Below are 12,889 nucleotides of genomic sequence, written 5' to 3' on the forward strand. Positions count from 1 at the left end.
GCTGAAACTTGACCATGAGGTAGGCTTGGGGTGGTGTCACTGTCCGTTTAGCAGACTCTCAGTCTGGAAACAGACAAGCTGGATTCTAGCCTTCTAGCCGCAGAGCCACTGCTTACTAGCTATGTCACTTTCACCAAAGCATTCAATCTCGTTGCGGCCCCTTCTTACTTCAGTGAATTTTCATGAGGTTAAATGAAACACTATATAATGAAAGAACTTTGTAAACTTCAATGTTCTGTATTACTATAAGGTGTTTCTCTGATTACGAGTTCTGAATGTAAAGCCCCTGGCCTTGGGCTCCTTGTCCAGGACCTGGTCCCTGGCCAGGGCTAAAGAAGGCCCTCCCCTGTCTGAGGCCCAAAGGCTCCTCTGTTGGGTACTGGACCATCTGGCAGTTACTCTCCAGGGATCATTTTGGCCCAACTGTGATCAGCCATCAGTCAACAAATGCTATACTACAGGTGCTGCGCTAGAGGCTTCTCTGGCTGCGAGGCCCTGGAGCACCCGTTCTCTCACCTGGCCTGATTCTCTTCGTCCCGTTTGATTGGACTGAAACATGTTCATTAACCGGATGTTAAGGTTGGCTCTTTCCTTAGGGGAAGCTCGGCCTCTTTATCTGTTGTTCTAAACCGGCATCTGGTTGTATTGTTCTGTGTGGCCATCTGGACCCAGCCTCCTAAGCAGCCCTTCGGCATCGGTGGCAGATGCCATCATTCCTTCCCAGAACCCATCTATGTTGTGTCAGGGCCTTTTTGCAGCCAAAATAGGACCTCCATCTCTTGCTGTTTCAAAGCTCTCACTTCATTTTTAGACCAGCTACTAAAAATGATGTTCTGCATTAAAGCATTACTTCCTGTTTAAGCTCCCTTGCAGAGAGGATGGAGAGGTTGTGAACTCAATCAGTTATTAAATTCAAGTTTATTTGTTCCGTCAGAAATATGTATTAAGTTCCATTTATGTGCTAGGCACAGATGATCCAGTGATCTCCCTTCTCAGCTCTCTGTTAAGACATCCCTTGGGTCCCCAGCAAGGACAGAGCTTCCATAATCCTACCTCTGCAAGGTTGCCATATGACTCCCTCACACATCCAACAGCAATAGTGGTCTTTGCTCACAGAGGTCGGGGGGTGGTCTTTGTTCACAGCCTCTTGGGCTCCTAGGCCTTTAGGGGTGGCGGCAGAAATGCATAACTGGATGATTCTGAGATCGAGGTGACCTTGAGTTTCACGTTGACTCCATTTCCTTCTCCACAGACACACCAACAGCGAAGATTAGGCCAGACCCTCCGCATCCCCGCGAGGGCCAGAAGCTGTTGCTCCACTGCGAGGGGCGTGGCAATCCTGCGTAAGGAGATCCATTTCCTGGGTTGTAATACACCTCTACAGACTAAGACTTTGCCTAAAGTCTTTCCGTCTCCTTCATACTGTCTGAGCCTCTCATTTTCCCTGACACTGTCTAACAACACCCATCCTCTGACTGCTTCTCCCATCCTCTGACTGCTTCTCCTGACTGCTTCTCCTGTTCTTCTCTTCAGAACATTCTCCCCGTGGGGCGGGGAGAGGGGAGAGAAGAGGAAGAACAGTGGATAACCTCACTGTGCTTCTTCCAGATTACAACATCACACCCACCCCTCCTATCATAGAGCCCCAGGGACCCTCTTCTCCCTCCCTCCCAAGCAGAGCATAAAAACCAGAGCATATGTTTTTTTTTTCCAAATTCCAAGTTTTTTTCCAAAGTCCAAAGACTTTGCCTAAAGTCTTCCCATCTCCTTCGTACTGTCTGAGCCTCTCATTTTCCCTGACACTGTCTAACAACACCTGTCCTCTGACTGCTTCTCCTGCAAAGCAGCAGAAGTGGGGAGGGGCCGCCCCCTGGCTGAGCCCCTGAGGTTCCTGTAAGGAACCAAGTCACAGTTAGATACAAGCTAGGCAATCTTCCTCATCCCCAGACTGAACCCCAAGGAGTCCCTCTCCGCCTGCCTCTGAGCAGCTCAGTGTCTCTGGCCCCTATAACTGCTCAAGCCTTCATCAAACTGTCCTTGACTTCCTTGCTCCCAGTTTTGTTTTGTTTTGTTTTGTCCTTTAGCTCCCTGCCCTACTCTTTTCTGAACCCTTCAATTTCTCTACCTCAACAGCCCCCAGCAGTACCTATGGGAGAAGGAGGGCAGTGTGCCACCGCTAAAGATGACCCAGGAGAGCGCCCTGATCTTCCCCTTCCTCAACAAGAGTGACAGCGGCACCTATGGCTGCACAGCCACCAGCAACATGGGCAGCTACAAGGCTTACTACACTCTCAATGTGAACGGTGAGCCCTCCGCAGGTCTCCTCCAGCAAACCCCTTCTCCTCTCCTCTAACATCTGGTACCCTGGTCTTTCCACCTCCTGATAGCATCCCCAGATCATAGTTGGTAGTGGACTTGTAGGGCAACAGCCCACCACCAGAGGGCCTGAGGACTTAGGCTCTAGGTCCATTCCAAAATGTGGAATAAGGAAAAACCAGTGGAATGGTGGACTTTCATCTGCCTTTGTTTAGCAGTGGTGACCCAGGCGACACCATCCTCCAGCCCCTGCACCCACCTGGCAACAAGAATAAGAATTCTGTGTGTAGAGGCCCCCGAGCCGCTCAAGTGTGAGTGTAGATGCATATCCCTTTGCAACACGCTGTCCTCAGAGTTGCTTCTCCTGTGACTAGTACAGGATACATGCTGCTGCTGTCATCTCCTTTTCTGCAGACCTTGGACGCACTATACAGGATCCAGGTGGAAAATAGAGATAAGTTTGTACTATGCTGAGAGACGGTCAGAAGCTTTTCTCAGATGTCCTATTTTCTAGAGAGGCTAGATGATGCTCCTTCTCTGAAGTTCTTCCCAAAGGTGTGACCACACAATCCAGCTTCAGGAGAAGTGATAGGCTAGGGCAGAGGCCTCTTTATGCAGAGTTGGCAGGAGGTTTTTTGAAGACCCCAACAGCAGTGGGATCCTTCCAGAAAGCCTTAATGAGCCTTTCCTCAGAACAGGGGAAATGCATCATCAGGGGAACATCAGAGACTCCCTTATGTGAAATGCCCAGTAAAGCAGTGTAGGGATAGCAGCCAGGCCTCCCAGGAATAAGAGATCGGAGATCTTGGGACCAAAGTGTCTAGATGGGGTGATTCCAACTCCAGGAGCAGACCTCAGCAAGTGGGAGCTGCCTCAGCACAACAAACAAAGCTATTGTAGGGTGCCAGGAGCAAGGACAATGCACTGAGGTCCTGTGTCTGCCCCCAGATCTCTGACGATGATTGGCAATGAGAGAAAATTCCTGTGCTCTTGTGGTTGGTTTCTTGTTGATCCCCCCCCACCCTGTGGTAGAAAGCGCGGTCCTGTTTGACTGCATCTGCTGCCAGTGCTGACGCCTGGTGGTAGAATGAGTTACTGCATCTCCTTCCAGAAATCATCCTAAACCGTGTTGACTCCCAACTACCTGGAGTGAAATTAAATGCAGCTCTACCTAGAGAGAGTGACATGTAATTGATGACCCCAGAGTTCATTTTGGTCGTGCAGACCTATGCTCTTCTAGGGAATTTACATTCCCATAGCCTCTGGGATAATTATCCAGGACTGATTTTTAATGTGGATTGTGTCTCACATTCTCCCGGGGGCGGGGGGAGAGGGGAGAGAAGAGGAAGAACAGTGGATAACCTCACTGTGCTTCCTCCAGATTATAACATCACACCCACCCCTCCTATTATAGAGCCCCGGGGACCCTCTTCTCCCTCCCTCCCAAGCAGAGCATAGAAACCAGAGCATAAGTTTTTTTTCCAAATAAGGCGGAGACAGGCAAGGAACTAAAAAGCTGGTCCAGTCTAGCCTGAGGAGACATAAGGTAGGAGAGACAAAATGTATGAGGAGTCAATGAGGCATCAAGGCTCAAGCTGAGTCTATAAAAAAACAATAGCTCTCCCATGGGTGGGAGAGCCGCAACTACGGCTCATGTAATTTGGGACACATCAGAACTGTGTCCTGGGCCTGTGCACTGTCTCCTGAGATCTGCGGAACTCTGACTAAGGCTGCGGCTCTCCTTCGCATGCCTGGCCAAGCCTGTGCTTGGGAATCTATCCTCTATAGATGCTGCTATGGAGGACAGATTCTATATCCAGTGGCCGAGACCTTGCCATCATGGGAGGAAGCAGTTCAGTCTTTGTCCTTCCCACAAACCTTTAGTTGGTGGGGAAGTGAAGATGGAGTCCCAGACCTCTCTGATGAGACCTGCTGGAGGATTGCATCTTGCTGGAACTCTAAGCTCCCCTGCCAGGAAGGAACACTGTTCTTTATACAGGGAGTCACAGTCCATCGTCTTTTGTAAGGTGCTCTCAAAGTGCCTATTACTGGCTCCATCAGTTTTTCACTTCTCCTTCCCTATCTGGTATCAGGACAATGGGTGAATATGGTGAGAAGCCCCCCTAGAAAGGCCAGCTCAGGATGTAAATCAGACGGGAGGGTAAGAGGGCATGGGGGATAGGGAAGAAATACTCTGATAACCCAGAAATTGAAAGAAAGAGAGAGACACACAGACACACCACACACACACACACGCACACACACACACACACACAGAGAGAGAGAGAGAGAGAGAGAACAAGAGATGATTTAGACATTAAAGTGATGATCTTTGACCAAGGTCAAGCTTCAGGTTCACAAATTCAACTTAAAGGGTTAAGTGTGAGCAGATGTATCTATTTATTCATGATTACATTATTTTAAACCAATTACTATGTTCCAGATAGTCTGTAAGAAACTAGGTACAAAATAAGACATAGCCCTTTTTGCTGGAAGATGCCACTCCATTCTCCTTATGTTAGTCCATGTTCTCCGCTGTGTAAGATGATTCATGGCCAGGTCAGAAATGCTGTGAGATAAAGGTTCTTCCCAGATCTGACTGTGTGCATCCCACCTCCCTCCAGATCCCAGTCCAGTGCCCTCATCCTCCAGCACCTACCACGCCATCATTGGTGGGATCGTAGCTTTCATCGTCTTCCTGCTGCTCATCCTGCTCATCTTCCTTGGCCACTACTTGATCCGGCACAAAGGTCAGAGGCATGAGGGAAGCATCAAGAGGGATTGGGATTGGGTAGGAAGTGAAGGGCAGGCTGCAGGAAGGGCCTTTGGAGACTCAGTCAGCCCCTTGGAGAGTTTGAGGAAGAAAGAACACAGCCAACCCTGTGATAACTGAGCACCTCCAACCCCACAGTAGAGCCTGATCCCTTGGTGCTCATCCAAGTAAAATCAAACCTTCCCACTCAGTCAGCTGCTGCTCCCATGCTGCTCTGCCTCCAGGGTCTCCTGCCATAAGACAGAGAACTGCTGAAACTCTGCATCTTCTTCCCATTCCTTCCTGCACTTTCCTCCTTTCTGTTTAGCCTCATGTTTTTTGTCCTTTGGTGTCCTTGTGCCTTGTCCTCACACCACCCCTTTACTTTTCTCTCCTCTCCTGTATCCCTGCCATCTCTCCCTCCCCTCTTCTCACATGCCTTCCTCTCAGACCTCCCCCTCTGTTATTCCTTCTAGCCAGCAGCTGGACTTACGTGGACCAGGCAAATGCTAGCCAGATCTCAGGTTCATTGTCATGGAGCTGACCTAGCCGTTTCCCTATCACCACCTTACATGCACACGCGCATATATATACACACACACACATATACACACCATTTTTTTTTTGGCCTGTATTATAGATCAGACTCTAATTAAAGGCAGGATTCATTAATTCTTGGAGGTGTGGTCCGGTGACGGATGTTGGCAGCAAGATGCAAATTAGGGCAGGTGGGGAGGAAGAAAGCTCTAGGCGGGAGAAAAATTACAGAAGCAAGGGGTGGGTGGGTGGTGGGAAAGTGGACAGAGAGGCTTCAGAGGTTTGGAAACTGCTCCTAAAAGAAGGAGCCTCTTTCTCTCCCCAGGAACCTACTTGACACACGAGGCGAAAGGCTCTGACGACGCCCCAGATGCGGACACAGCCATCATCAACGCAGAAGGCGGGCAGTCGGGCGGGGACGACAAGAAGGAATATTTCATCTAGGGGCAGCCCCCCAGGGGCCCCGTGGGGACTGCTGGGGTCATCACCAACCTGGACTTGTACAGAGCGACCCCAGGGCTGCCCCTCCCGCTTGCTCCCCAGCCCCCCCCCACCCCCCTGTACAGAATGTCTGCTTTGGGTGCGGTTTTGTACTCGGTTTGGAATGGGGAGGGAGGAGGGCGGGGGGAGGGAGGGTTGCCCTCAGCCCTTTCCGTGGCTTCTCTGCGTTTGGGTTATTATTATTTTTGTAACAATCCCAAATCAAATCCGTCTCCAGGCTGGAGGGGCAGGGGTCCTGGGGTGAGGAAAGCAAACAACAAAAAAAAACAAAAACAAAATAAAAAAAAACCCAGAGTGTTAGGAGGAGAATGAGGAAAGGGTAAGGGCAGGAAAGAAGTGGGGTCAGTTTGGTGGGGGGCTCTCACCAGCCCTCCATCTTCTGCAGCAGGGGCTCTTCCCGGACTTCTCCAGGGACGGGGAGGTTGTGACCAGGAGCTGGAGGTGGCTTTTCCTCTGTTAGTCGCACACCTTGAGCTCTGGACACAGGAGCAGGTACCATCTGACACCCCTTCTCCACCCCAACAGGAAAGGAGTGAATGGGGGTCCCCGAGGGGATGTGACCTGCAGGTGGCATGCAGCCACACATGCGGGGGCCCAGGGCTTCCCCATGGGGGAGAACACAGGTCCTTGCAGGAGGGGCAGATTTGGAGAGGAAGGATGGCGGAGATGGCCCCCCCACGATGAACGAAGCCAGGCCCTTTTCCCAGGAACCGCCCTTGGGGGGTGGATAGCAGAGCAAGGCTGCCCCTCCTTGCTCCAGCAGCTGTGGGAGAGGCACTGCTCTGGGCCCTAAACTGCATCCGCTTCCCCGCCGAGGGTCCCTTCACTCTCACCCGAGCCCCTGGCCTGTTGCACGTCAACCACTCATCTTATGGCATTGCTCAGCAACTCCTCCTCCCCGTCTTGTGCTGCCCTGTGCCCCTTCCTGTTCCCGAAGCTGTCCCTTAGTCCTCCCTCCCTCCCTCAGCAGCCAGGCAGACATAACAACAAAAATACTAAAAGGAGCTTCACTGCACTGAGCTGTTTCCTGCCCAAACGAAGGGAATAATGTGAGTGCGTGTCTGTGTGTGTCTGTGCACATATGTGTGTGAGTGAGAGGCAGAGGGGCTCCTGGGCATGTGGGCAGGCTGTGGGAGGAGGGCTCCTGTAAAGGAGGGCTTTGGGAGCTGATGGTCCCTAGGCAGGCTGTGTACCTCACCTGGGATGTTGCTCCATCCTGGTATTTTCCATGCCGTCCCCAGCGCCCATCTGTCATGGAGAAAACAGTCCCAGGGTGTATTTTTGCTTAGTCGTCCACCTCATCTCTCCCTAAAACACAGGGCATTCAACCCCCGCCTCCATTTCCCCTCTCAGAGCCATGGAGTCAGTGCCACAGCCTTTGCTATGCATCCCCCAGGCCTCTCCCTGGCGCTGACCCTGGAATGACCACTGTCACTTCTTGTTCCCATAGTCTGTACCCGGTGCGTTGGGGGCTGGGAGGGATGCTGCCTGTCTCCTTCCCATCTCCACCCCTGCTTTTGATTTTCTGTCTTCCTTGTGGCCGAGCTGGTTGCCGTGGAGACGAGACTGCTCGCCCTCCCCGCCAGCCGGCCGCCCTGCCTCAGACCCAGGGTGCCCCTGGGCACTGCTCTGCCCCTCCTCCAGCATGTCCTCCTGCCCTGACAACCCAGGGGCGTGCGAAGTGGGGGCAGCTGCAGCCAGCAGATCTGCCACCCCTTTCCGTTCAGGTAATACCGTTGTCAATCTTCCAGCCGCTGGTTAGAGCCCGGGGTCCCCTCCTCTTACAGCAGCAAGGCAGCCTAGGGCCCCAGGCCTGTGGGCTCCCTGCCTCCCAGCACCCGCTTTTGGGAAAATGACTTTTCCTCTTCGAGCTGAACCACTCTTGTCCATATTACACAGAAGCCATATTTGTACGGGGGGGAGGGGGAGGGGCCGTTGTGCTGTGTGTGTGTGTCTGTCGGGGGGTGGGTGGCGGGGCAGGGAGCAGGGAGGGCATCGTGTATCTTTATAATCTTTCTAACTCTCCTGTGCTAATCTCAGAGGGGCCACCCTCAATATATCTGGATTATCCGTGTCCTTCGGCTGCCTCCTTCTTGCCGCTCTTGCTCCAGTTGGGATGCGTGCGTGTAAGGGCTGTTCTGCTGGTGCCCCCGCACGTGGCGCCTCCAGGGGTGGTGTGTGCCTTGCCGTGCTGCTCGCCCCAGGGCATCTTGTATGGAATGGATATAACTCTCCAAGGGAGAGAAGTGCGTTCATCCCCTTTGGCCAGGTCCTTTCATTCCACAGTCCCTGACTGCTCCCCATGTCCCGTGCCAGGCTGTGCTGGAGAAGGAGACCCCCCCCAACACCATTCCGGGACCACTTCAACAGACCCCCCAAACTCCCTTTCTAGCCCACCTCATGTTGAACCTGAAACTGAAGCTATAGAGTCCTGGGAGAAAGGGGACCATCTTAGCAAGATGGCCATCCCTCTGCACCTTTGCTTCCACCTCCAGGCGGCGCTGTGTGAGTGGGAAAGACCACTCGTCAGAACCGACGCTACCACATCCCGCGCTTTCTTGGACAAATGAAACAGTGTCGCCTAACCAACCCTGTTTATCTCATCGTTCCAGCTCGGACACTCCATGACTCACCCCTCCCAATGTCCAGGCTAAGTGTCCCCAAGTGAAGAAATAAAATGCACGGTAGGGGTGGAGGGAACTAAAGAGCAGAGATCACGTGAAAGCAGTGGGATGGTGGGGAGAGGGGTTACCAAGGAGCAGAGATGTCGGTTTAGGGGCATCCTCCTGCAGGGTACACGCCTTTTCTCCCTGTGCCAACTGGAGAGAAATAGCTCTCCCCCACCACAAGAAACTTTACATCTTGCTAAGATGCCAGACCAGTGTAGCATTTCCAGAGCTTTTATATCCCCCAACAGAAATATGAATAGAGATTACCCCATAGGCAACAGTCCCATTTTAAAATATGCTGTCCCATTGTCCCCCAGAGCCTGCTTTCACTTGTCACGTCATGTGTTCTGCTTGGTATGGAAGATGCATTCGCTGTGCCTATAGGTGGCTGGGCAAGTGCCCAATCGCTCCCTGAAGTAGCTTCATTATGCAACCTTGACAGCTGCCCCCAAGCCCTCCCTCCTCTCACACTGAAACACCCAGACCTGGAGATAGCAGTACACACACCAAGACACCTGCCTAAAACCTAGCACTAAGATATGATACACAGGACACACAATACACAGCCACACACACAGACAAGAACAGATAAGTAAGTACATTCCTACACCCAGACTGATACACAAAGAGCCCCTGCTCACACACATGTGGCTCAGGCTGTCAGCATCACATGGATCCAGCCACAAGCACCACTAACACCCCCTCCCACAAACACGTCCCTTTTGAACTACATTTCCTTGGATCAAGTTCAAGGGGACAGAGAAGCAGTGAGAGCCATCAGCTGCCCTTTCCCTCCAACTTCCCAGCACATCTCTTATCTCTGTCTCACACTTCACCTCTGGCCCCCTCTTCCTTCCTTGTGCTTGAAGAATCCCTTTATGCTGGGAACCCCCTGGCTTCTCCACCTTTGGAAAGCCTCCCTTTCCACCTTCGGGAAAATACCCACCTTCTGGCCCCCACCTTTTTCCTTTCCTGAGTACAGGTCCCCACCAGCGGAATCCACCCTCAAAACAGGAAGCCCCGGGCCAGGACCTCAAGTGGTCCTGAGGCTCAGGCAGGCAGTGGGCGTGGGGTAAAGACTTCCTGAATGCATCCCCGTCCTGCAATGCCCGCCCCATAGCCCTGCCCAGAGCCAATGGCCTTCATTAGTCCCTGGCACTTATCTGGGAACCACAGCCACTGACAGAACTATCCCAGCCCCTCTCTCTGCCTGCCCTGAGCCCAGCAGTGTCATGGGGAACTGTCTGCACCCGGTGAGTGTGGGTCTGAGCCCACAGCCCCTCCCTCTCTGCCCCCCACCACTCCTTCTGTCTGCCCCTCGGGTCTGTATACCTCTCTCCTTCTCTCATCCCTTGTCCCTTCCCTCGTTTTCCTTCTCCCCTTCTTACCTCAGTGTCCTAGGTCCTCCTCATTCATCTTTGTCAGTTCCATCCAGACCACCCGCCTCCCCGCTCTCCCAGTCCTGTCCACTCCCCTTCCCTTGCTTTTCTTTTCTTTTCTTTTTTTTTTTTTTTAAGATTTTTTTGACATGGACCATTTTTTTAAGTCTTTATTGAATTTGTTACAATATTGTTTCTGTTTTATATTTTGATTTTTTGGCCACGAGGCATGTGGGATTTTAGCTCCCGGACCAGGGATCGAACCCGTACCCCCTGCACTGGACTACCAGGGGAGGCCCTTCCCTTGCTTTTCTACAACTCTTTGCTCCTCCTGAGTCGCCCTGCCTTGTCCTCTCCCACCATCCCCACTCCATCCAGCTCTTCCAGCCCCCACTTCCCCACTGTCTTTCTCTCCCCACCTCTTGCCCTCGGTTCCCAGGATACCCTTCAGTGGGGTAACTAGATGCTCTGCTTGTCCCTTCTGAGAATGTCCTCCAGGTGGCTGATGACAACTCTACGAAGTTGGCCATTGAAGACAACACTTGGAGTGAATTTCTTGAGATGTACGATGCAGACTATAACTTCACCGATGTGGAAGCAGCTGCGCCCTGCCACTCCTGTATCCTGCTCGACGACTCCTCACTGCCCTTCTTCATCCTCGCCAGTGTCCTGGGCATCCTGATCAGTGGAGCTGTCCTCTATGCATTTCTCAGGCCTCTGTTCCCCCGTCAGGTCTACCAGAACCGGTCTATCCTGGTGCAGTTGGCTGTGGGCAGTGCTCTCTTCAGCATTATGGTGCCCATCCTGGCACGGGGGCTAAGTGGGGCCCTCATCACCTCCCTGTGCCACCTAGCTCACTTGGTCTCGTATGGCTCAGCCTTTGCCCAAGCTCTGCTGATAGGGTGCCGTGCCTGCCTGGGCCCCAAACTGGGTATAGGTCACGTCCCAGGCCTCAGGCTGGGGATCAGTGTGGGACTTTGGGGAGTGGCTGCCCTATTGTCACTGCCAATCACGCTGGGCAGTGACACTTCCCAGGGACTCTGTACAGTGACCTTCAGCGGGGAATGGGAAATTTTGCGGTACATACATGCTGCAGCCTGTTTTGCCATCTTCATCTTGTTGCCACTGGGTTTGTTGGGAGCCAAGGGGCTGAAGAAGGCTTTGGGCAGGGGGCCATGTCCCTGGGTTGATATCCTATGTGTCTGGTTCATTTTCTGGTGGCCTCAGGGCATGGCGCTGGGATTGGACTCCCTGGTGAGGTCCAGGGCCATGGTGGTGTCAACATGTCTGGCCCAGCAGGCCCTGGACGTGCTGCTGGACCTGACAGAAGCCCTGGCAATATTGCACTGTGTGGCTACACCCCTGCTCCTCGCCCAGGTCTGCTACCAGGCCATTCAAACTTCTCTGCCTTCCCTGCCTCTCTCGGCAACACAGTCTTCTCATCTGGACATCCTTGGATGCAAATCCTAGCTCTCTTTCCACCTGTCAACCTGAATTAAAGTGTACGCTGTTTTTATGAAGCTGGTGGTTTCTTGTTTTGTCTGGGATTGTAGAAGAGAGGGAGGAGAATGGAGAGAGAGAGAGAGAGAGATTTCACACCAGACTTTCCTGGCAGCGTCTGCTTCTCTGGCTGGCCTGGGGAGAGAAAATCAATGATGTGCAAACATCCTCGGGGCACACAGATGTTCTCTTGAGGTGTGGGGTTACTGCCATCTCAAGGGGGAAGAGCAGGGGGACCAGAATATGAGGAGAGCAGCTCAACCTAAACTAGAAGAGATGGCTTAGCTAGTAAAGAAAGAAGAGAAGCTGTTGCAGAAAACAAATGAAATCGGAGTAGAAGCCAGAGAGAGAAAAACAGAGAAGACTGAAGATGAGGCCAGAGCATGACTCCTCCTCCCGGCTCAGCCTGTCCAGCCTTCCTCCCTGCCTTCTGTCTCCCTGTTGGCTTTGCTTAGAGATCAGGGTGGTGGTAGGGAAGGTGGAGAGAAGCATCCTGAGGGACCTTACTTAGTCCAGGGAACATATCAAGATAATTCTAAAGCCACTTCTCAGGAGTCATCTCTCCGAGGTTTATTCCTCAGCATAATCCTAATCCCCGTGTGTGTGTGCGTGCATGTGTGCATCTGTCTGTCCTCAATCTGTTAGAACCTGTATCCACATTAGATGCATGCGTGTAATAACATACATGTAATAATCTACATGTATACTTGCCTCTCCATCAGTGTCTGATTTGCATTTGTGTTTGCTCTGATCTCTCTCAGGCCTCTCCCTCCACCTCATTCTGTTCTCCTTCCTTGTTCTCAGGATATGGAATCAGGATTTGCAACTCACTCCTTACCAAATGAGTTTTCCTTACTCTGGTTTCTGTATCTAGTCTTCTCCGTGAAGAATGTGTACAGGGAACTAAACAAACCAAGTTGTGAAGCCTGAGATACTTAATGGGGAAGGGCCTGATCTGGCTGGGTCATTTTCTTGGATGCCAAGAATTTGGATCCCAAATTTCCCTTTCAAACACCTTTCAGCTCTCAAAATAAACCTTTTTTGTTTGCCACACAAATATATCCTTCCGCTTTCCACGCTGTACCCTTTCGACCTGGGTGCCCTCCCCGCCCCCGCCCCCGCCCACCCCCTTCCCCCTTTCTCTGGATGCTTAGTCATGATCCTGAGGGCTTTTTCTCAGCCAAGTTCAGGTGATGATGGGAAGGGCCATGAATAAGCCCCACTTCATAAGGGGA

The 12,889-nt window shown here is 52.2% G+C and overlaps 2 protein-coding genes across 4 annotated transcripts in view; both read left to right on the plus strand.

Moving 5' to 3' along the window:
- The window catches only part of CADM3 (cell adhesion molecule 3), a 31,748-nt gene extending 23,731 nt beyond the window's left edge, over positions 1-8,017 (plus strand). For both annotated transcript variants that reach the window (XM_082613455.1, XM_082613454.1), the window contains 4 exons: positions 1,253-1,343; positions 2,134-2,303; positions 4,941-5,066; positions 5,931-8,017. In XM_082613455.1, coding sequence (XP_082469581.1) covers positions 1,253-1,343; positions 2,134-2,303; positions 4,941-5,066; positions 5,931-6,049 — 506 coding nt within the window. In that variant the 3' untranslated portion in view covers positions 6,050-8,017. The remainder of the gene's footprint in view (positions 1-1,252; positions 1,344-2,133; positions 2,304-4,940; positions 5,067-5,930) is intronic.
- A 1,618-nt stretch (positions 8,018-9,635) lies between these two features.
- On the plus strand, positions 9,636-11,674 carry ACKR1 (atypical chemokine receptor 1 (Duffy blood group)). 2 transcript variants are annotated; one of them, XM_082613456.1, is made up of 2 exons: positions 9,636-10,028; positions 10,641-11,674. In XM_082613456.1, exons 1-2 carry the CDS (start codon positions 10,008-10,010, stop codon positions 11,622-11,624), a joined length of 1,005 nt encoding a protein of 334 aa, XP_082469582.1. In that variant the 5' UTR covers positions 9,636-10,007; the 3' UTR covers positions 11,625-11,674. The 2 variants fall into 2 exon arrangements, with proteins under 2 accessions (XP_082469582.1, XP_082469583.1); XM_082613457.1 differs by having other exon boundaries at positions 10,653-11,674.
- Positions 11,675-12,889: the final 1,215 nt, after the last annotated feature.

This window comes from Mesoplodon mirus, assembly GCF_964341445.2.
Source record: "Mesoplodon mirus genome assembly, chromosome: 3".
NCBI classification, from domain to species: Eukaryota; Metazoa; Chordata; class Mammalia; order Artiodactyla; family Ziphiidae; genus Mesoplodon; species Mesoplodon mirus.

Excerpts from the sequence above, each read along its gene's own strand:
- ACKR1 (XM_082613456.1), top strand. The coding sequence starts at position 10,008 with ATGGGGAACTGTCTGCACCCG. Across the intron at positions 10,029-10,640 it reads TGGGGAACTGTCTGCACCCG|AATGTCCTCCAGGTGGCTGA; the intron begins GTGAGTGTGGGT and ends GTCCCTTCTGAG.